The following is a 25,733-nucleotide window of genomic DNA, read 5'->3' on the forward strand; positions in this document are numbered from 1 at the left end:
CAAGACATCCGAAAAGTGAAAATAAAAATGAGAGAGGCAGCGAAAAAGAAACTCTTCATAACAGTTTAAAAATTACTCAGGTGAATTAGTTTTTTAAAAAAATTTTCAATTCAAATAAAATTTTTGTTTTAAAATTAAAGCAAATTAAAAGAGAAAAAAACACCCTTCACTACCAGACCTATACAATTCTTGTGGCAGCTCTTTTGTATGAGAATGATACAGCAAACAAGAAAAATAATATGTTATCATGTTACCAGTCCATTACATAATATAAGTATTTCTGAAATAACTAATGCCCCCCTCCACCCCCCCCAAAAAAAACTAAAGATAATCAAAATATTTAATGCATCATGGAAATCTGGAAGTTTTTAGTAGTAACATATGCATTTGCGTCATTTCAATATTAGTGTGTCAGGATTTACTTCACATGTGTCTGTGATCTACAGTAAAAATGACTATAATACTATGGCGGTACAAGTCTCCACTACAATAATGATACCATTGAATGAAATAAAATTATATAACTTAAAATACAAAACAGTTTTAAGGAACTGAAAAACGAAACATCAAAGCTGTTTTAAAAGCTTATAAAAGAAAACTAATTCAAGTACAAAATAACAGTTACGGCGAAGTTATTTCCCTTGGAAAGCTTCTGTGTAGAAAAAGTTGGTTTAGTATGAATGTCAATTTTCCCATGTTCAGATCAGCTTAGTTCATTTTTTATTTTTCATCATTTTTATACATAACACAATAAAATATTAAAATCGTCGAATACAAAATTAACAAGGTTAAAATTAAAATAAAATAATTCCAAACATTCATAAAAACGGCAAATTTTATATTTACTTTCATGAAATATTCATGAATGATTGAATTTTTATACAATGAATGTTTTGTGATTTATTTAAGTTTAAGTGAGCATAAAAAATACACATTATAAATGTGATTTTCATTCATGCAATCATGCAGAACCAATAATTTTAAACACATTGTTTTATGTTTCTGAATTTTTGATATGAGAACTGATAATTTGGATTATTTGTATTATTTGGATTACTGTTCTCATCATCAGTTATTTTTACAACGTTTCTGTAAGTAGGTAAAATTCAATTGTAAGTTACACTTCTGAAGGTCGAAAAGTTCAATCTTCAATACAGGCGACACTAAAATACAATTGTGAATTACTTAGAACTTCTATCCAGTCAAAACTAACAAAACGAGAGCATGCTACACCATGTGGATTAAATAAATGGTTCCATTCAAAATTCCATGCAGGTTCCAGAATTCAGCAGAAAAGTTCCAGAATTCAACAAGATACACCTGAGAAGGTCAGAGATTTCATCGACTGACACATTGTGCAAATAACATTCAAGATGAGAACAGTAATCCAAATAATCCTTATGTTTGTACTTTTGCTTTTAAATTTACTTTTTACAAAATAAAAATTAAAATAAAAAAAAATCACCTAATTTAAAATAAAAATATTTGAAGATTGAAATAACTTTATGCGTGTCATAAATGTATATAGTGAATGTACAATTTTGAAATTATTTATCATTTAATGAATGTGATGCTTCATAGACAGTTTTTTTTAACTTGAAAGTGATGATAAATCTAACTCATGTGAATTATTTAATGTGAATAGTAAACAATTTGTGAACTAATTTAACAAGAAATATAAGGAACTTACTACAAAATTTAATTTCTCAAAAGCCATTTTGTTTTTGGCGGGAAAATGAAACCTGAAAACAATTAAGAATGTTGACAAAGGAAATGAGAACATGTATTCTTAAGATGTGTCATAAAGGAATAATAATAAAAAAAACAACTAAAATAAAAAAGGAAGGACGGTCTCTGTTGATGGAAACAACATGTTTATCACTGAAACTTTTTCACGCAGTTTACTTTACTCTAGTGACACTGTATTCAACGCAACACTACATCTGTCTCTGGATTTTTATCACGTACACTTCTGCAGAAAACACAGTATTCAATGTAACAAGGTAGGAGCTACCACAGGACCTTAATCGCGGAGTAGGCTTTTCTTCAACAGCACCATTTTCAAAACTGATCTTTATTGCTCAATGATTTTAGCCTTTTGAGCACTAAAACATTTTGTCAACTTTCATTAAACCACTTTCTTAACAGACCAGTCATATGTATGTGATACATATAAATACTCTCATTTCAACATATATACTTACTCTTCCTCACACTGAAGTTCTACACACTCAAAAAAGACAGGCTCTTTTATGACAGCTGTAAGGTAAAAAGATTTGTTCCACCATCCAATCCAGGTTCTGAAAGATCATGTCTGCCACTGTCTATTTAATTGGATTGTTTAGGGATGAAATCCTACTTCAAACTTATTATAAAATGTCTGGTTGCCATCCATAAGCAAATGATAATAGTTAAAAATTGATATAAACCTCTGATTTGTGCAGCATGTAGGGTCTAGACATGAGTTAAAAAAGAAAAAAAAAAGGCTGCTGCATCTAATTATATGCTGGTGAGTCTTATGAAGTAACTGGATTTTTTATTACCTCATATGCAAATGAGATGCTGTCGGTTTGAATAAAAAGGGGATTTTTTTTCAGAGACAGGGGCGAATTTGGAGTTGCGAGTTTACACAGTAGCGTGGCGACTTAAACACAAAAATTGTTAGATGAATGTACAGAATAATTAACAATTTATTATTTAACCACAGAGCTTAAGTGTGACAGACAAATGCTTTTCTAAAAGTGTGACAAACTAACTGACCAACAAAGCATATTATAGAAATGTTTAGCTGCATCTAAAACAGGATACACCCATTCAATTTGTGGATTTAGTAATGAAAACACTATTTCAAAACAAATCCAAACTTATCGACAACAGCATATTCTTTTAAACATTCATTTTAATTAATTCCATATTAGTTTTTTTTAGTTTCTTATAGGACGATCATCTTTAGTTAACTATTACATAATAATGTAATTATATCCATGCAAATATTCTACATGATTTATACTTGCGTAATATTTGCATAAAAAGATTATAATAAACACAAACCTTTTTCTATATATATATATATATTTATGTATGCATATATATATTTGTTTAAAAAATTTTGCTTACCAAACTCCTCTGCCGGTTTTTGGTCTACAGACATGAAACTTAATATATACGATATTCAAACCAATGCGAAAGTTTATATTTGGATTTTAGCCAGAGAAAATCGGTGCAAAAGTGTGAAAATTAAAGAAATGGAATTTGCCAGGTGAAGGTCGAATGACTACATTACGATATATAAATACGAAATCTACATTAATCAAAATATCATATTTAGCGTATTTTATGATCGGGCAATAGCAGGTGGCCTACTAGTAAGATCATAATAAAAGCATAATCTGACTTTAGAGTTCATGGTGCTGTATGCTAAGATTAGGTCACTTTGCAGTCTTGAATGTTCAAACTGAAACATAAGAGACTCGAAAATGCTTTTTTCAAATTAAACCATGATTGGCTGACAAAAAAAGACCTTATCTAAAGAATTAGCAACTATATGCACCTTCTCTCTCTTCAGTTACATTTTTTGGGGGGCAGACTGGAATAATTATATAACTGCGAAAGAACTACATACAACACATGGTTAAATAAAAATAATTTGTTTTGGGTCATTAAAATAATTTCCAACACCAATGATAATGTTTGCCCATTCATTCATTAATTTTTTTGTTATTATTGCTTATGTTTGATTCATGTTTTGAGACATGACATAAATCATAAATCTAAATTCAAAACTATAAGTATTTTCTTTAGGTAATATTTTAAGCTCTATTTATAAGAACGTCCAAATGAGTCAATTCATTTAACTTCATACTGAAGATTTTTTTTTTCAATTTCAAGTCATGGTATCTTCTTTCTTTTTAGGAATTTATTACTTACTATTAATGCAATAATCTTCATTTCTAAAAAAAAGTAAAATATTAGATATTTCGAACTGAGACAAATTCCATAATGTATTTATTGCATTTCAAAATTTTGGAGATGAGGACTGATCATTTATTTTTACTGTTCTCGTCCTGAGTGTTATTTTCACAATGTTTCAGTTGATGCAACTTCCGCCTTTCTTCAGGTGTATTTTATTGAACTCTCGAATCTTTCTGTGAAAGTGAGTAAAAATGTTGTGAAAATAACACTAAAAATTGAGAATAGTAATCCAAAGAATTCAAATAATATGACTGTATTTACTACATTTCAAAATTGTGAATGACGGACAGACAAAATCTCTATTTATATAAGATGAACACAGCTAAAATAAGATGTATCCATTCAATTTGTGCAGTTAATGATCAAACTTTTTTTTGTAAAAACTAAACAACAAAACCTTCAAAAGAAATCCAAGAATGCATAAAAAAAATTATAAAATTTAATAAACTTAACATTTTATGCTATGTTGAACTTGTGATGACATTCGCTCTGAATTGGTTGAGCTGACTCCTTCCAATGAATCTAGTGATCCATGAAGGGCGCTCAAGCACAGTGGTGTATTGCGAATGTTGAGTCAAGCAACAACTACATTTGATTCCACTATAAATACATGAACCGATAATCACTTCTGCATCCAGCTTCACCATTCTAACAATATCTGGTAGCTATTACATGGATGAACTGTTTAGATAAAGAATGAACTGTGTAGATAAAGTTTTTTTAATTGAGAATCAAAGATGAGACACTGATAAAAGTTACCAAATGCTTAGTTCATTTATTGATTTCAAGTTGACAAAAGCCAACAAATGTAATTAAATCTTTCTTAAGTAGGAGAAAAATCTAGGTTGTCCTCGACGATCATATATCTAAACAATATGATATAAATGCGGGAGTACCATAGGGATCTATCCTGGGACCTTTATTATTCCTGATATTCATAAATGACCTCTCTGATAAAATTGTTTCTGAGATGGGTATATTTGCTGATGACACCACTCTCTATAGCAGGTACGAGGGTAAAACAAATGGACACATATCTAAGGTAATGGCAGAAACACTAAATGAAGACCTCCAATCTGTAGTGGAATGGGGACAAAAATGGATGGTCACATTATATGCTGCCAAGACTAAACTTGTTTCCTTCATTAATTACAAGAAACCTTCTCTACCACTAATAGCAATGGCCAAAAACACATTACCTGAAAGTACTTCCTTCAAACTCCTTGGCCTAACGTTCACAGGAAACATGAACTGGAATAGATATATAGAGAGCATCGCCAAGGCTGCTACGAAGAAGGTGGGCTCTCTCTAATGTGCTAGAAAGCTACTTACGCCTGAAAGTATCTTGTACCTCTATAAGGCCACCATTCACCCATGTATAGAGTACTGTTGTCACATTTGTGCTGGTTCATCTGCTACTTGCCTCCAACTCCTGGATAGGGTTCAAAAGAGGGTCACCAACCTGATAGGTCCTGAATTGTAAACTAGGCTTCAGCTCCTATCCCATCAACAAAATGTTGCATCTCTCTTCCTGTTCTACAAGTACTTTAATGGTGAATGCTCTAACAAATTACAAGCACTTGTATCCCCTCGACATAAATACCCCCGACAAACCAGACAAGCAGCTAAATCCCCCCCCCCCACAGAGTAGAGATCTTTAGGTGTAAGAAAGCCTTCTACTCCAATAGTTTCTTCCCCAGAAATGCTAGACTTTGGGACTCCCTTCCGGGATTCTGCTTTCCCAACTGTACTGACATGCAGAAGTTCAAGTGTAATGTGAACAGACATCTTGCTGCTCATCTCCCTTCATAATATCCCTGCAACTTATGTCCCTGATAGTAACCCCCTACTTCAAAGTGGCAATACGCTTTGTTTTGGGTGAAAAATTGAAATTGAATAAAAAACATGAAAGAAAATAACATATCACAAACTAATGTTCTATCATCAGTTATCTTTGTTGCAATATTTGTGACATAATGTTACTGCGTATGATGGGAGATGACGGTGGTAAAGTGATAAATGACAGACTGACAACGTAGGTGTTCCAAGTTCAAATCTATTTCATTCCACAAAAAAAATCACTTTCACTTAGAATGTTGGCAATCTTCATATGGTCCCTATCATGACGTTTTTCTAGAAAAAATTCTGGTTAAAGAAATACCAAGGAAAACAATGTAAACAATAGAATCTTTGATGATGATCATCATGATGAAGACGACGACTGGGTATGTTCACAAATATTTGGAGAATTATATTTTTAGCCAGGTGTGATAAGAACAAACCAATTAGCTATCAGAATTACTGTATAAAATATACTGAATCTCTTTGAATTTTTCAGTCATAGTTTTTCATCTTGACACAAGACGTAACCCATAAACGGATTATGTAATTGATTGAAAATTGAAAAATTTAATTCCGGGCCAATGAGAAATGTATCGTTTTTTTGTTATTTTATTATTTTACCAAAGGCAAATGATAGTACTTTCAAGAGAGAGAGAAAAAGAAAGTATAGAAAAAAAAGAGGGAGAGGCTAAACCTAAAAAGAGAGAGAAAGAAGCAGTGAGTATAGGAAAGAAGGAGAGAGAGGTGATAAAAGCCTTTTGACACGCAAGCTAGCGAGATGACCGGGTCATTTGACCAGAAACCCATGACCCGTGCGGGTTGCTAGGCAACGAAGAATAAAGGAAAGAAAGGGGCTAAGACAGATACTGAGAAGAGAGAGAGAGAGAGAGAGAGAGACAAAGAAAAAAAAGAGAAGAGGCCTTTTTGGTACAACAGTTGCCACTGGCCGTGCTGTCAGACGGTTGTGCGAAAGTCCCACCTCAGCAACAGAAACTCCACCAACAGCGAAAGGAACAAAGTAATGCCTGGGAGAAACTCCATACCAACGGCAAAAGGATGCGATGTTGACGGCGGTAAACGGCGAACTTTACACACGTGCGTCTCAATCCGGAGGGACGGATATTAAAGACATTTTGACCAACAGCTTGGAAGAAGAAGAAAGAAAAGATAAAAAAAAAAAAAGGAATGAACTCAGTAAGTCATCTCCATGAATATTTCCCTCTCTCGTATATTAAAACATTGAATTCATTTTGCCATCATTTGTTTGCACTAAAGATACACTTTTTGTTTTGATATATTTCTCGCTGGCATCTTCGAATAGTAGTTAAAGACACCCCCTTCCACACCCTCGTAATCTGTTTCTTTTTTTTTTCTTTTTTTTACTTAATCTCATTACTCCTACCCTATCGTAGTTTAGTGTTTGATAATAAAATTTAATTTCGAAAATATTACCATTGTGTGTCATGTTTTCCGTTATTTTCATACGCTGTTCGTCGTCTATTGTATATTTCTGGTTTCGAAAGAGTTTCCCCATATTTTTATTTCAGCGAGGTATACCGAACCCTGGGCCTACATGTTTTAATGTTCATTGTATTTTATGAATGTCTTATTATCTTTTTTTTTTTTGTTACGAACTCACGAATGTGATGTTATTATTTTCTGTTTGCATTAATAATAACAGAATTTGTAATAAAATGTACTTAATTTCCCTTAATTCTTGTGTTAATTTCTGGTGGCCTGGAGGTAAAATACCAGCTTACAAAATCAAGGGTGACTTTGCGACAGGATTTGAATCTCCCGATTGACAGTAATTATCACTTCCTTCACTAACATTGCATAAACATAAAACACTAGTATCTGTAGGCAGGGTATAAAAATAATTGTTAATATTTATTTAATAAAATATTGTGCGTGTACATGTGCATGTGTTTGTGTGAAAGACACATTTGTAAATAGTTTTTGTAAGAAAATATAAATATTCGTTCATACCTACAAGATGTTTCCATACTGCAGTTAAACAGAAGCTCAATAATTAATAGGTTATATAATTACAGCTTTAATTTAATTTTTGCAAACATTAATTAAAATGTCAAATAAATTATGGAAATAAATATTCAACATGTCCTTTATATGCGTACATACATATGCATTACCTATTTATTTCTGGAACTCAATTCAAATATTTGAAATTATAATTAATATTTGAAATATTTGAAATTATAATTAATATTTTTAAATAATTTGAAATTATAATTAATATTTGAAATATTTGAAATTATAATTAATATTTTAAATATTTGAAATTATAATTAATATTTGAAATATTTCAAATTATAATTAATATTTTAAATATTTCAAATTATAATTAATATTTGAAATATTTGAAATTATAATTAATATTTTAAATATTTCAAATTATAATTAATATTTTAAATATTTCAAATTATAATTAATATTTTAAATATTCCAAGTTATGCTCTAATAATAATCCATACACAATATACTAATAAGCTATCTAAAAAAAATGCATATTTTTGTAATAAAAGAAAATGGAATTGAAGAAATATTTCTATATAATTAAATTTAGTAGATGTAAATAGTTTGATAATCCAATTCTAAATAAATATCAAATAAAGAATAGTTTATGATAAAAATTCCAAAAATAAAAATCCAATAAAAAATAGCTTATGATAATAAATTAGGTGTAAAAATAGTTTATAAAATCCAAACTACTTAAATATTATCTCTGTTCAATTTCGAGTGCTAAATCTTCATCCATCTATCGCATCAAGAGAGCCGAACAGAGTTATCTACCCTTAATACTCAGTTAATACGTTTTAGTGTTCAAATAATCAACTCCATAATAGCTTGTACCTACTTATTTGTCTCTTCACAAGGTTGGGTTTTAATGTGGAGAAAATTCAGGTCTCTAAAACGAGGCATTTTGGATTCTAATAAAAATACAAATTACCTCAGTCTAGAATGTTTTTGTTCTTTTTTTTTTTTTTTTTCAAATGAACCATAATTATTAGTATTCAAAACCGTGTGATGTGTTCATGAACTCATTTCCATTTTCATATTAATTTGTGTCTGTATGGATTTGATATAATGTTTCAAAATTTTTAAGATGAGGATTAATAATATGTATTATTTGGATTTGGATTACTGTTCTAATTTTGGGTATCATTGAGAACAATTCAAATGATACATATTATGAATTTTCATCTCAAAGATTCAGAAACAAGTCAAAAATTAATGAGATTTTAATCTTTATATAAATAAACACACAAAACATATATTGGTGCTTCTTACCATCCTCTGTTAAAAAAAATGTTGAGATTCTAAGTTTACACTATGCAAATTTGTTAGTGTATAGAAGTAAAGTGCTTAGCAATAGTCAAGATAAATCTGAAGGTTGCCTTTTCATTAGCTACTACACTAAGATGTAGGGAATTCCCAGAATTACTCCACTTACTCTTGATCTTCAATATATAATTTTGAGTGTTTAGCAAAGGAGCATCAAGTACCATTTATTAGTTTTTAGTATGATTCTACCAAGAATTGAACCATTGTTTACCAGTCCATTAGCGAACACTATTACTATTTTGTCAAAAGGGTAAAACTATAAATATTATTTAAAGTTTTAGTGAAAACGTTTTTTTGTTTTTTTTTAGTTTTTTTTTTTATCTAATATTTTCAAATTTTTTCCAACTGGTACTGCCAGATCAGGCTGTCTAAAGATATCAGCCTCCTGACTTAAAATGCACCAAACATTGAAGTTATTGTTTCTATTTTTCCTTTCCCTTTGCAAAATTCAATCATGTTCTGCAAGCTAAAAGCAAAAAAAATTATTCTACAAAATAACCAAACCAAACATCATGAATAAATATTTGAAGACATAAAGAACTTGACGCATGAAAACTTTTACCACAATGACTAAACCCGAAAAGGATTAATGCCATAAAACAAAAACAACAAATCAAATTTTGTAACTTTCAAAGTGAGTTACTCTGACTTTCTTCATTAATCTTGTTGAACTGGGAAATCTGTATGAAATTTCAAACAAACTTTTTTTTAATACACACAACGAAAAAACAAAGGTTCCATAGTTTCTATTTTAGATCGTTTATCAATCCCACATTTTTTTTTCTCTTTGAAAATCAATATTTATTAAATGGTCAAATTAATCTGTATTCCTCAAGTTTTCAAAGTCAATTGATGAAAATACGGAAATTAACAGGAAAAAAAAAAGATAAAATTGCTCATTATCGAATTGTAATAACAGTTTAATCACTTTAAAGTTGGGAAATAATAAAATGTCTAATGCAATTTCTAAATGTTGAAATCAATCGAATAAAAACTTTAGATGCAGTCAGAATGATTAACTCAAGCCATGCCGAGGTTAAGAGCTTATAATTACCTCTTCCCCCTCTAATATATGATACGTGGCATAATACTCATACTAGGAGACAACAGATTGAATTGTTTACAAAAGGTGCATTTTTTGGAGGAGGATTTTCCAGAATAGCCAACAAAGCGGTGAAAAAATAAATATACAATAAATATGTGTCATCGAAGGCAAGCTAAGTTACTCTTCTACCTACCTAGATAAGTTTTTGTGTTTTAACTTATTTAAAAGTGTTGTTTTACTTAAAAATAAAAGTAAGCCTGTTGACTTAGAACAAAAAAAAAATGGTCCTGTTAAAGCAAAAATAGAGCCTTGATAACTGCTCAAAAATCGAAAATTAAACAAAATATTGATAGAACATTACATTTTTGCATGATTAGTGACATTTATTGGGTGGGTTTCTATCAGTATTTTGTTTTATTTTCGATTTTTTAGCGATTATTAGAGATCTACTATGGCTCTAATGAGACCACCATTTTGTTTTTCATTTTAACTTGACAGACTTTACACTACCTTTATTTTATGATCCAAGTTTATAATAGTTGTTAAAAGAATCAAAGTCTGACAGAATTTAATCTGGAGCATTATGTGCAATAATCTTTTTTTTTTCTTATTTTAATATGTTGTTACTATTAAAATTGACCATATTTCCCACTCCATCAACAAAAAATACACAAAAATAAAACAAAGGAAGCCTCTTAAAACCATCCTTTTTAGGATCTCCTATCAAGTTTGTGCTCACCCATGTCAATGGAGCGACAGAGATTAATAACACCAGCTCTGCCTGCAAGGACGGAAAAATGAATTAAAAGTAGTAGAACATTTAGACCTTTCCAGAAAAATTTGGAGATTACTTACTTTCCATTCCAGAAAAGCTGGACTTTCTGAACCAGGTGAAGAATCCTGAGAGGTTGATGGAGAGAGAATGTGCATGGAGCCAGACATCCGATTCGTCATGATGAGATTGGTGTTGCGGAACACGATATCACAGCTTGTTAATTATTCTTGAATGTCCAAAGAACATAACCTCCAAGTCAATGTGTTCTTTTATTAGGCTCTTATTTGTAGCACTTACGGCAACCAATCGAAATAACCAGATTACATCGAATTAATGTTGGCTTTTAATCTGAAATAGGAACAGAAAGAACCATGTTATATAGCAATATCAATTAGATAAAAAAAGATAATGATAAAGAAATATTCACATCTTATGAAACATCATGCATGGACGGATATTTATAATAGGAATTGAAACCCAACAATGATACAATTTTGAAGCAAATAAAATCATTTATCATTTTATTTTTTTATTTTTTGTAACAACAAAAACATCAAAAAAATAAATGAGTTTCATCATTTAATAAAAAAATTGTATAATATTATTTGGTTTTCTAACTTTTTGAATTAAACTCATAAAACAATGTTTTAAATGAGGTGACTAACTTTCTCTATTCAAAATTCGTGCTAACCATGTAAACACATATCGATTCAGATTTTACAACAACCATCAAATAACATTGGGTGTATACCTTTTCTTTCATCATGAGGAGCCGAACATTCAGGGTTAATACCACCAGCAAAATGAAGAGAGAAAATAGTTGACTTTGAAAAACTTCTTTTAACAAAAAAGTCTCAGAAAAAACAAAAATGATTTTAATCATTTAATAAAAAATGATATTACATTATTTGGTTTTCTAAATTTTCAAAGTAAACTTACAAAATAATGTTTTCAAAAATGTGAGCAACATACTGTGGATGGAGTTTAGCTCTGAAATATATTTATGTTATAAATTTCAATCAAGTAAAAATATTTGTTTATTTTCCTAATATTACGTTGGATTTGGCTTTCAAGTGCATTTGATGCATATTTTATTATATATATATATAAAGTATATATAAGTAGACAAGAAATCTGATAGTGGAATAAATTGATTGTACAAGATTTTCCTTGCAGAGATAATAACGATTATGCAATGAATCTTACCTCTTCATAGACCTCGAGTTCCACACTACCTTGGTGAAAATTAGTAAGTCAAACAGTGTTTTTGAATAAACGCTCCTCCAGAAAATGACTAATTCCCTCAGGAATTTAGTATCCCCTAATCTGTTGCTGTTAACATACAACAATGGGTCAGACAAAAAGAATTAACATTATCTTTTCATGGATAAAAATGACTGAAGGTGGATTAAAGGGGATTTCAATTTTTAAATTTAAAGTCAGCTAAACTGCATAATCATGGGTAAATACAATAAAATATTGTTACACATTTATTTGTACAAAGAGAACAATGCAGTTTACTGAGCAAGAATGTATTATTCTGGATTCCTGGTTGGTTGAAGTCAAATTTCATTAACTAATCAAAATTAAGTGTTTTATAAAAACAAAAAAAATTAACTAATAAAAAATTAAATATTTCATAATTATTTTGCTGCTGTTAATATCTGCTGGAACAGAGTTCCACAAAGATATGATTTTTCATTATTTATTTGTCAATGTTAATCAGCCTAAAAAAATTAGCAAAAGTCTACACATCTTACAATAAATTAAGTTGCACAATAACATTTGATCCCACTGTTTCAAAATCAGATGTGAACAAAGTACCTCTAGAAAAAAAAATTAGTTTTGATAGATTTATGAGGCAGAGAGGGTATGAACACACAAAGCCTAAATTATACAATCATTATGCCTATTCACTCTTTTACATCAATAATAAAATAGTAGAATAATTTAGGCTGTATGGAAACTAATCTAGTAGAAGGTCATTACTAAGTCCGAAAGCAAGAGCCCAGCTGATACCAATTGGTATCTATTATGAAAATGTTTGAAGAGGCACTGATGGAGCTTCAAAAACTTTAGTATACCAAAAATAGGTTAAATGAATTGAAATTAAATCTTAATTTTTTTCTAATATTTATATTTCTGTTACTAAATAATTTGAATGCAAAAACTTGTTTGTGTTTTAAGTGACCCATATTTATCCAAGAGAAAGTAACTCTGTCTTATTGAAAAGTGTAGCTATTTTTCATTCATTCGTTTAAACACTTAACTCAGATTGGGATTAAAGCCTATTAATATCCATATTAATCTTTGTTTTTATCTTTACACAAGAGCATAAGTCAGTCGTGAAATTGTATACCTCTGCCTGACAATGGAAAGATGAGCCAAACGCTTTATCTAGGGCTTATTTCTTCATCAAATCTGTACATTAAATCTGAAAAATTTTAAGTTAGAATTCTGTCAAAATTTTCATTTTGACCGAATTTCAAGGTCACGGTCATATAAGATTGTCACACTCCATTGATTACAATATGGGCCAAGTAGTGAGAAGTTATTTCTAAGATTTGCAGTGATGAATCTTAGTAATTACAGACCCTCTAAATTATGTACCCTTTTCCAATGGTAACTACTCTTTTTTACCTCTTCATTCCATATTTGACATTTTTTTTACATCATTTTTCTATCTTTATATCGTACTAGCGGGGGGGTATCCGGCGTTGCCCGGGTGTTTAGGGGTGTGTGTGTAGGGGGAGGGGTAAAGAACTTCTTAAAAAATCGGAAAAATACAAACAAAAAAAAAAAACAGCCAACGAACGTAAACGTAAAACTTTTTTTTTTAAATCGGAAAAACAAACCCCCTCCCCCCAAAAAAGGACGGCGTTGCCCGGGTGTTTGGAGGTGTGTATGTAAGGGGGGTGGGGGGGCAAAGAATAAGCGAATTAATAACCCTGTTTAAACTTTACAAAAAAATCTGAAAAAACAAAACAAATAAAACAGCGAACGGACGTAAAACTTCTTCAAAACAATCGGATAAACAAAAACCCAAAAAAAGGAAAAAAAAAAAAAAAAACAGCGAAAAGTGAAAAAAAAAAATGGTATAAATAATCTCGTTTTAATATTAAATGTTTGAAAATCGAGAAAAAAAGTACATCTGATAACTGGTATTGAACCTGAAATCTTTAGATAACGACGCTGTCACTTAACACATCGCGCTACAGACGTATGGATGAAGTGGGTCGGTTTTTATAACATTTAAAACGAATTCAATGTACAACGTCTTTTGCACGTATTGACGCATGCGTAAAGCTATCGAGTCATGAAGATAGCATTTTATTTTCACCCGTTAAGGATGAAGGAATGAATGTTTTTGCCCAATTTTCGATATTTGTCGTCCAAGATGTGGAGCTTCAACATGATACCGAACTCGTGAAAATCCGTGGCCTATGTCGAAGGTTTTTGCGAGACATACCAACACACACACACACACATTTTCGCTTTTATATATATATAGAGATTTCTCTTAGTTTGTAGTAGCAGGGGGTACCCGGCGTTGCCGAAATGAAAGGGGATAAGCAATTGTATGATATAAGGAGTTTAGTTGATTGCTTGTGGACGTTCCCGGCGGGATACCAAGAACAACTTGTTAGGTTTGAATTAGTTTCGCTTTTTATACGAAAAAGCCGAATCAACACCTGAGAAGCCAAAATAGCAATGTAAGTAAATCTAGACGTTACACACGTTCCCAAATCCTAGATATTATTATCTACGGGGTATATAAACAGTTGTAAGCAATCATAACGACCCTGGGACCGAAAAAAGCCTTTGCGAGACATACACATTTTGTCTTTTATATATATATAGACTAGCGGGGGGTACCCGGCGATGCCCGGGTGTTTTGAGGTGTGTGTGGTTTTGGGTAAATCAAAACTCCGGGGGTGGATAGGGATTAAAATAAAAACAAAAGTTTTGGTAGGTGAGTATGAGGATCGAACCCGAACCCTTGAGGCAAAGTTGGAAATGAAAGTGTGAAAAAAAAAACGTGCGACATTAACCACTGGGCCATGGCGACATACAACGGAAAAACGTATGAATTTATTTATTTAAGTATTGGCAGGTGGGCACAATAAAAGTTAACTCTGCTTCTTCTATTTGACCTAATTAATGAGGTCAAATAGAAGTCACGCAGTTAACTTTTGCTAACCCAAATTTGACTGGTTTTTTCCTCAACAGATGTTGGGGAGGGGGAAACCAGCTCCCCATTGTCCAGATTGAATAGCAATTGTCTGATATAAGAGGAGTTTGTCCCCACATTGATCAAAGCTGATTTCTTGTGGACGTTCCCAGCGTGATGCTGAGAACAGCTTGTTAGCTTTTGAATTAGTTTCGCTTTTTATACGAAAAAGTCCAATCAACACGCGAGAAGCCAAAATAGCAATAATTTTGTAAAAGTCGCTGTAAATAAATCTAGACGCTACATGCGTTCCCAAATCCTAGATATTATTATCTAGCGGGTATATAAACGGTTGTAAGCGATCGTAACCCCCCCCCCCCCAGGAGCGTGTGCGAAAGAAGCCTTTGCGAGACATACACGAAATGGTCACACACATTTTGCCTTTTATATATATAGACTACCAAGGGGTACCCGGCGTTGCCCGGGTGTTTGTAGGTGTGTGTGAAAAAACCCGAAAATGGGGAAAAAAAAGGTGCCCGTGAAAAAAAACGAAGCCTTGACGATGTGCAGTTGGAAAATAGTAAAGTGTGAAAAAAAACAGGTGCGCGTTTTTGATTGACGTGATGGCGATAGCTATTCAGCAGTTACGATCTTGTGCGGGACTGTTTTTAAATAAATAAATAAATAAATCGGTTTGTTTGTTTTTAACTAAGTTCGGGGAAAACCAGCTCCCTGTTTATTAGGGGGAGTGTCTCGTCTCGAAATGAAAGCTACAGTCTGATATGACGAAGTCGACATTGAACAAACGTTACTTAGCTCTCTAGAGACCACTGGCTCTGGGCCGGTGATGAGAGTCGAGTTTCGCTTTTTGTTTATACCGACAACCGAATGTAACGCGTGCCGATGCGGGAAATGTCGAATAATTAACGTTTGAAAGTCAATAAAATTAAATAGACAGACGAGCTCCGTGGTTAAGTGTGAGATATTAAAATTTATAGATGATATAAAAAGTTTTAAGAAGTTGTGACGCGAGCGAGCGCTTCTCTGAAAGAAGCCTTTTGTGGACATCGAGGAAAAGCGTACATACATACATACATACGTACATACATTTTCGCTTTTATATATATAGATGTTTCACTTTTTCTTGAAAACTACTGAGCCAATCTGGTTGAGATTTTGCATGAACCTTTGTTACCATAAAGTGTATCAAACTAAGTATCATGGTATCCATTCATTGCACAGTTAGTTATCAAGTTAGGGATTAGTACGAGGGGTGTGCAATAAGTAATGCCCCTGACCCACTTCCAGTTGTCTGATTTAGCTGAAATTTTGCATGTGCAATGATTTATATCTCTATGGGTTATGTGGCAAATAACAGCTTTGAACTAATAGTGGTTTCTGTTTTACAGGTGTTTGAACTGAGTCAGGTGTAAAATGGAGCCTGTTGAATGTCGAGCAGTGATCTCGTTTTTGTATTTGAAAGGACGCACACCACAGGATACTTTTGATGAAATGAAAGAAACTTATTGTGATAATGCCCCATCATATGACCTTGTAAAACGCTGGCATTGTGAATTCAAACATTGCCGGAAGTCTGTGGAAACAGCTCCCAGACCTGGTCGCCCCCTTTCTGCCATTGATGAGGCATCTGTCTGTCAAGTTGAGGTTGCCATTTTGGAAGATCGGCGCATTACTATTTGCCAAATAGTCCAAGATGTCAAGATTAGTACAGGGTCTGTGGAAACTATCATTCATGACCATATGCATAAGGTGTCTGCCAGATGGATTCCCAAGTTGCTCACACCATTCCAGAAGCGAGAACGCGTCGAGTGCTCGAGGATGAATTTGGAGATATGCCAAGAAGATGAGTCAAAGTTTTTCAAAAGACTGATTACACAGGATGAAACCTGGGTCCTTCACTATGATCTAAAGACCAAAGCCCAGTCAATGCAGTGGAAGCACTTGAACTCACCACCTCCAAAGAAAGCAAGGGTGCAGTCCTCCGCTGGCAAGGTCATGCTCACAGTCTTCTGGGACCAGGACGGAGTAGCGATGACAGATTTGCTGGCAAAGGGTACCACAATTACAGGAGCCTATTATGCTTCACTTTTGAGGAAATTAAGGGAAGCTATCAAAATCCAGAGGCGAGGCAAGATTAGCAAAGGTACTCTCCTCCTGCAGGACAACGCTCCGGTCCACAACTCGCATGTTGCCAGATCAGAAGCACGGGCATGTGGTTATGAAATCCTTCCTCATCCTCCCTACTCTCCTGACCTTGCACCCTCTGACTTTCACCTCTTCCCAGCCATGAAGTTGTTTTTGAAAGGAAAGCGTTTCCCAGATGATTCAGCCTTGATTTCTGAAGTCACATCGTGGTTGGAGGACCAACCTGGGGTGTTCTACAAAAACGGTCTCCAGAGCTGCATCAAACGATGGGAGAAATGCATAACTCTGGGTGGTTCCTATGTAGAGAAAGACTAATAACTGTGCCAAGTTTCATTGCTCTATTGCTATGGGAAGTGGGTCAGGAGCACACCCCTCGTATTTAATGCAAAAATGAGCACATATTTAACCATATTCAACCATCAATTTCACATAAAGCACTTGTTCTAAATTAACAGGATAAAAAGTCTAGTCTTACATAATCCCCCATGGGAGGAAGGGGGGGGGGTAAACCAAATACTATACTTCTAGAATAGAAAATAAGAAACTAACAATAATAAAGCAAGTCACCATTTTTACTATTATGTCGCATCTCATAAAGCAAAACATTGTTCTCTTCTTTTCTTATCAGCAGTAAATACGCAGGTGGGTTTACTAATTTTATTTTCAGGGAATTGAGCTTCAAAATGTCTTACAGTATTTGTTCATCAGGACATTTGAGATTCATATTGCTGATTTAACGTCCTCCTCTATATATAATAATATTCTATGATTATGTTTTATGCAAATGTTTGGCTAGGACACAGTTGCTTGTCCAAGATGAATTTGACTAGAACAAAAATCTTTGGAATTTGCTAAACTAGAACAAAAATAATCAGGGTGCAAATGTCCAGAATGCATTTGACCAAGATACAAATGTCCAAAATGCATCTGACCAGAACACAAGTGACCAGTACATGTTTGACCAAACAAAACACAAGTGACTAGAATTTATTTGACCAGAAAACAAGTACCTAGGATGTCTACAACGAGAAAACAAGTGACCACAGTGTGTTCAACTTAAAAACAAGTGACCAAGATGTGTGACCAGAACACAAATGACCAGAATATGTGTGAAGAGAAATCAAAATTACCATAAGTTAATGTCAACAAGAGAAACCCTTTTACCAGCTGAAAAATTGCCTGAGACACAAATCTTCTAAAACCATCCAAGATAAGATCAATACTACAGATCAAATTTTATGTTATCTGAAAAGTATAAAATCAACAAAATTAAATTATTACAGTATTGCTTGATCATTAAATTATTAATTGAACCAAATTGTTATAAAAAAATATAATTCTGTTAAAATAATATTTGTTTCTTTAATATATGGGGAATTGCAATGAATTTTAAAGCCAGAAATGACTTTTTATTCAACAGTTTAAATACTTTCAAATTTTACAAACTTTTCTTTTTTAATTATTAACAAGAGACTAAAATAGCTGACTTGTTCATAAATCAACCGAAATACATTTTGATTAATTTAATTTTGTAATTAAATTATTGTTTTTAAACAGAATAAAAAATAATATTGGTTATTTTAAACTATTGTATTTTATATTTCAATAAATAATCAATAAATAAATCTCTATTTGTCTGCCTCCCCATGAGGCAGTGTTAGATACGAGGTCAGTTTTTAATATGGGAAAAATCCATCTCCTCAAAAAGAAACATTCTTAATTGGGACAAAAGTAAAAATCACTGTTAGTCTAAAAGAATCTCTCCTCCATCGACTGAGGACAAAAAAAATGAAGTGTAATATCAGAAACAGATACTAGTCTTTGCTCATAGCCAGAAGGGCAAGTTACATAGAGACAAAAAATACACATACACACAAACATACAGGAAGTGGTCACACAATTTTATTACTATAGAAATTAAATATTGAGAGAAACAGTTCATAAATCAACTTCAGATAACTTCATTTATCATTTCAAATCTCATAAAGGAACTTGTTAATATTAATTCGTTTGCTATGTTCTTTTTGTACATCTAGAATGCGTGAGAAGTTCTACACAATTTCAGCGGTTACATAATGATGATCGATTTTATTTTGCACTTGCATGTTCTTACTTGCAGAGCAACTAATGCACTGTCGGACAGTACACATTCCCACTCTTTTACAAAGTCAAACTTTAAGCGTTCTGTCAACAAGATACAGGGTGGAACGATAAAATTGTCTCCCTAGAAAAAACAACATTGTTCCTTTTCCATTTGATTAAAACCGGTTTTCTTTTTTGTTGCAGACCATCTACTAGTTGGCCAGTTCTATCATGGCGCCTTCTATCATGTCTGAAAGTGACACAATGTTCAACGAGTGAGATCGGAGATGCGCTGCTATACAACTCATGGTGATTGAAGCTGAAGGTGGCTACATTGAATAGATGTCAGCTCTACTACATAATCAAGTTACCTGAATTGAGTTTTTCAATAAAAGTTTTAAAATAAAGCTGTAGTGTCTTTTTAGGCCGACAATTCCACCCTGAATCATATCACTTTTCTTGCATCTCACCATGATCTGGAGGCAAGAAAAAAGACCTGAATTGAATCTAACTTCTATACTACATGCATATTTCCATCTCCTGACTCAACATATTTTGTATTCCTGTTTTTGATAACTCTTTCTGGACCTTTTAAATTTACCGATGAAACTGCTTGAATAAAATTTATTTGAATTGTTGAGGAAGAAATTTGTCTTTTTAACCAGATTAGAAATCCATTTTCTTCATATCAAACAAAACCAGAACAATGAATATCTATGCAGCAACCCCTACAACACCATGGCGATTCAGAGACACTCTCTCTCTTCCTCCAGTCTTAGGACGCCTATATAAGTGTAGACCTTTTTGGCCTTCGGCCCAAGATCAAAGTGTAGTATCTGTTCCGGCAGATGCTGCACTTAAGATGATTTGTACCAGTCAATGGAGGGGAAACCCTCTATACTGGGACAATTATTATTTTTGGTAACCAGAGTGCCCCCTTTTTGCCTACTTTTAGGGGAGCTGGTTTTTACCTCACATTAAAAACGGCCTTGTGCCTAATTTGCTCAGTGGGGGAGCAAATAAATACCATCTGTTCCGGCAGATGCTGCAGGCTATGACTAGCTATGACTAGCAAAGACCAGATGTGGGGGCAACCCCACATGCCTGACCTTTAACCAGCTCCCATTTCCCACCTCTCGGGAGCTGGTCCCCTTTTTCCCTTCCCCCTCCCTTCACTCCTCACATTAAAAATTGGCCTTGTGCCTAATTTGCTCGGTGGGGGAGTAAATAAATACCATCTGTTCCGGCAGATACTACACTTAAGATAATTTGTACCAGTCAATGGAGGGGAAACCCTCTATACTGGGACAATTATTATTTTTGGTAACCAGAGTGCCCCCTTTTTGCCTACTTTAAGGGGAGCTGGTTTTTACCTCACATTAAAAACGGCCTTGTGCCTAATTTGCTCAGTGGGGGAGCAAATAAACACCATCTGTTCCGGCAGATACTACAAGCAAAGACCATATGTGTGGGCAACCTCACATATAAGACGTTGGTCAATGTAGGGGCAACCCTTCATACCAATTTTCATTATCCAACTCCCCGGGGAGTTGGTCCCCATTTCCCCTTCACTCCTCACATTAAAAATCGGCCTTGTGCCTAATTTGCTCGGTTGGGGAGCAAATAAATACCATCTGTTCCGGCAGATGCTGCAAGCAAAGACCATTGCCCTTGTGGCAATCTTCTGGTCCATGTAGGGGCAACCCTACTTGGGCCAGCTGGCAAATCATTATCCAGCTCCCATTTCCCACCTCTCGGGAGCTGGTCCTCTTTTCCCTTCACCCCTCACATTAAAAATCGGCCTTGTGCCTAATTTGCTCGGTGGGGGAGCAAATAAATATTATCTGTTCTGGCAGATACTGCAAGCAAAGACCCTAGGCAACCCCACAGATAAGACCTTGATCAATGTAGGGGCAGCCCTTCATACCAATTGTCACTATCCAGCTCCCATTTCCCACCCATCAGGAGCTGGTCTCCTTTTCCTCCCCCCTCCCCCTCTCTCCACATTAAAAAACGGCTTTGTGCCTAATTTGCTCAGTGGGGGAGCAAATAAATACAGCCTATAGAAGTGTAGACCAAAAAAAGAGCCTAGTCACTGCTGTTGTGTGTGTGTGTTTTTTTTTTTTTTGTTTTTTATCAAGACTAGACACATTTTCATACAAACGTTCTCTCTAAAAGTGTCACAAGGATCTGACTCCCAAATATGTCCAGCTTTAAAAGCATCTCATTTATCAGGTTGCAGACATGATTCTTAGACAATAAAAAATGATTGATTGTTGTGTTTTGTAGCATGTTAAATAACTTTATGCCAAAACTATACATGTTTTTGTGGATTTGTTTTGTAGATGCAACTTTTATATGACTTCACATTCCTCAAAACTCAATTTGTTTTGTAGACGATTGATTTTGTTTTGTAGATAAATAATTTGTTTTGTAGATATATATGTTGTGAACAAATAGTCCGTATTATGTTTTTGATTTTTTGAGCTAATGATTGATTTTTTTGACTACTGATGTAATGAATAAAGCACTAGGTAAATTCACTTGTAAGTGACACTTTTCTGGAAGTTGAAGGTTCAATCCTCAATGCAGGCGACACTCAAAATACAATTGCAAATTATTTAAGACTTCTACCTTATAGCTAACTGAACAAGAGCATGCTACCCCCATGGATTAAACAGAGAGTTTCATTCAAAATTCTGTGCAGATTCTTGAATTCAACAGAAAGATTCCAGAGTTCAACCAGATATGCCTGAAGGAGGTTGGAGGTTACATCAGCCGAAACTTTGTGCTAATAAAATACAAGATGAGAACAGTAGTCCGAATAATACAATAGTCTGTAAAGTATAGTTTCTATTGAACTCATAGATGATATCCTAAATAGCACTACTACTACTACTACTACTACTACTACTACTACTACAGTACCTGTGAGTAGTGGTAACTTTTGGATGACTCCACATTCCTCAACGCTCACAAATTGGGCTTCACCACTGGATGTAGCTTTGTATCATACTCAGGGCAGTTGGGGAACGGGGAGTGTTGAATTGTTTAATATCTATATCCTAGCGCTTTTAGATATTTCACTAGCCATTTTGAAAAAATCTATATATTAATACGATAGTGTGTGTGTTATTTTCTGTGTCACGCTTACATCCAGGTTGTTTAATTGTTATGTACTTCCATTTCTTGTCATAAATAATTTTATCAAGAATTCTGTAAGTTTTGGCTTCGGTTTTGATTATAGCTGACTAACCTGGGTGCCTGGCATTGCTCGGGTGTTTGGAGGTGTGTGTTGAGCAAAAAAGAAAAAGTGGTAGTAGGCAGGCAGGCAGGCTCGATCCCGTACTGCGAATGAGGAAAAGAATGTGAACAATAAAAGTGACGTCTTTGCTGTTGCACCCATCGCCAGACCGGAAGTGACGTAGGTTTGAATTAAGGCTAGTCAATCAAAAAGTGGAGATGACGTTTGAAAATATCGGCGAAAAAAGTGCCCACACCCTGTAGAAAAGTGCGCAGTTGAGAGTGAAGGAATTAATATTTTAAGCCAATTTTTCGATATTTGTCATCTGAAGGGTCGGGCTTCAAAACGGTACCGATCTCATGAAAATCTGCCACCTCTGTCGAAAGTTTTAGGCAGACATACAAACATACATACATTCATTTGAACAGACAGGTTAGATTTATATTATAGACTAGCGAGGGGTACCCGGCGTTGCCCAGGTGTTTTCCGGGGTATGTGAAAAAACCCCGAAAATGTGAAAAAAAAACAGGTGCCCGTGAAAAAAAAAAAACGAAGCCTTCACGACGCGCAGTTGGAAAATAGTAAAGTGTTAAAAAAAAACAGGTGCGTGTTTTTGATTGACGTGACGGCGATAGGTATTCAGCAGTAAGCATTTTGTGCGGGACAGTTTTGAATAAGGTGAATAAATCGGTTTGTTTGTTTGTTTTTAAAAACCCGCTCCCTGTTTATTAGAAGGAGCGAAATGAAAGCTACAGTCTGATATGACGAAGTCGACATTGAACAAACGTTACTTAGCTCTCTTGTGACAACTGGCTCTCGGCCTGTGATTAGAGTCGAATTTCGCTTTTTTTCATACCGAAAACTGAATGTAACGCGTGCCGATGTGGGAAATGTCGAATAATTAACGTTTGAAAGTCAATAAAATTAAATAGACAGGCGAACTCCATGAGTAACTCTGAGATATTACAATTTATAGATGATATAAAAAGTTTTAAGAAGTTGTGAACCGAGCAAGTGCTTCTCTGAAAGAAGCCTTTTGTGGACATTGAGGAAAAGCATACATGCATACATACATACATACATACATTTTCGCTTTTATATATATAAATGGTACTTAAGTCATCTATTGTTTTATAAATAATTTTATCAAGAATTCTTCATAAGCTTTGGTTTCAGTTTTGATTATAACTGATGGCGCTCCAGTAATCTATTTTTTTTTTTATAAATAATTTTATTAAGAATTCTTCATAAGTTTTGGTTTTAGTTTCGATTATGACTGAATGAACTCTATATATATATATATATATATATATATTTTTTTTTCATAAGCTTTTATTTCGGTTTCGATTCAAGCTAATGCACCCAAGTCATATGGATATATTCTTTTTATTTTTTAAATCGCAACTTTATAACATATAAAAATCGATAGAACATAAACTCTATAATAATATATACAAAATCTAAAAGAATTAAAATATCATATTTAAGCGTACTTTATGACCGGGCTTTGCCGGACATTCATGCTAGCTTAGATAAATACTTTTGCAGTTTTAACAAAAAAGCTACAATAATATCAGAGCATCTCCATTTACACTGAACATCTACAGAATGCCAACATTAATATATTACATATGAATGAGTCTCCTGTGGAATTTCCACAGGTCCCACTAGTTATAAATTATTATTATTATTTGCACTCACTATGAGTTATCACACAGGTCATCATCAGATTTTACTCACTGATAATAAGCAGTGATCTTTCCTTGAGTCTGGGTTACAAGTCTCCCTAGATTTCCAGTACTATCCACCTCTTTCGACAACCTTTGCGTTATTGCAACAGTTGCTTACTAATTTCTTATTGAATTGTAATAAGCCTCTCCACGGTCCCAATCCAGTGGAGATATACCATACTCTTTGACCCTTCACGGCTATTTTGTGCGATATCAACAGAGATTGATGACTTTTTGGGGTGAAGGTTGACACAATTATTAGATGTATCACGATTTCAGTTCCCTTGATTTCATGTGGTGTTCCTGCCATCTTTTCATTTTACTTCTGTTGTAGTTTCCATGTGGCTTGTTATTGTTTGTTGTTTAAGTGGGTTGGTTTCTACATTCAAGGATTTTCCTTAGGATTTCAGCTGTTTTTATCACTGCTGTCTTTTGTATAGTCTTAGTTTTCACTTTATTCCAATTTGTCCAAGTCTTTTTTTCCAGTATTTTCAGGAATGCTCCTAATGTTTCTACAATTACTGGTATTATAGTGACTTTCTCCATGTTCTATATTCCTTTCATTATTATTTAATAGTAATCTCGATTTCTGGATGTTTTTAGCTAGATCTTTTTTTTTTGATATCAGATCAATTCTCTAGACTTCAAGCTGTACCTTAACACTTTCACCGGTAAGCCTTTGTCTTGCCAATTTGTTTTTAGCCATTTATGATCTGAAGCATTCGAATGACAACAGGAATCACCTTGATCTTTTTTTACTTTTTCATAGTTTTTAGATCTTGATATATTTTTCCTGCACTCTATCTTCTGCACTCTAATATCAAATGTCAATGATTAAGCACGTTCTCTTGTCTTTTGTTTAGAAAGATTAAGTTGAATTTGTGAATGTTCAAGAATCTTATCAGTTTGTATGTGCATGTTGCAAATAAGTTTGACATTTTCATTCTCCTGTACCAATCCCGGCTTATAATTATACCACTTCTTATTGTAGTCCAATCCATAGAGTTTGCATATATTTTTAGCGAGCTCTGTTCGTCGCAATGGATACTCAGATAGCATGTGTCGTCAGCTTTTTAAACGTCAACCGGTTTTATGCTCTTTGCTTGAGTCGATTTAGATGTAAATTAGCTTAACTCTCGCTCGATCTCGCAGGGAGATCTCTCCTTTGCTACAGGGTTCCCCACCAAGAATGGTTGTGGGAATATCACCACTGTTTGACATTGATGTGTCTGTAGCAGAAGGTGATCATAGAATGATGAGTGTGAGTGAGTCTTCACTTGTTGAGTGTATCGTCTGTATTGTGGGAATATTTGTCAAGATTGACGGTATGCTGTGGTTGA

The 25,733-nt window shown here is 33.7% G+C and overlaps 1 protein-coding gene across 5 annotated transcripts in view; it reads right to left on the minus strand.

The window, feature by feature from the left end:
* Positions 1-25,733, minus strand: part of LOC145277655 (dixin-like) — a 326,945-nt gene that overhangs the window by 222,201 nt on the left and 79,011 nt on the right. For all 5 annotated transcript variants that reach the window (XM_080129265.1, XM_080129264.1, XM_080129262.1 and 2 more), the window contains exon 2: positions 11,081-11,348. In XM_080129265.1, coding sequence (XP_079985391.1) covers positions 11,081-11,179 — 99 coding nt within the window. In that variant the 5' untranslated portion in view covers positions 11,180-11,348. The remainder of the gene's footprint in view (positions 1-11,080; positions 11,349-25,733) is intronic.

This window comes from Euprymna scolopes, chromosome 6 (genome assembly GCF_053919585.1).
Source record: "Euprymna scolopes isolate OS-2025 chromosome 6, ASM5391958v1, whole genome shotgun sequence".
NCBI lineage: Eukaryota > Metazoa > Mollusca > Cephalopoda > Sepiida > Sepiolidae > Euprymna > Euprymna scolopes.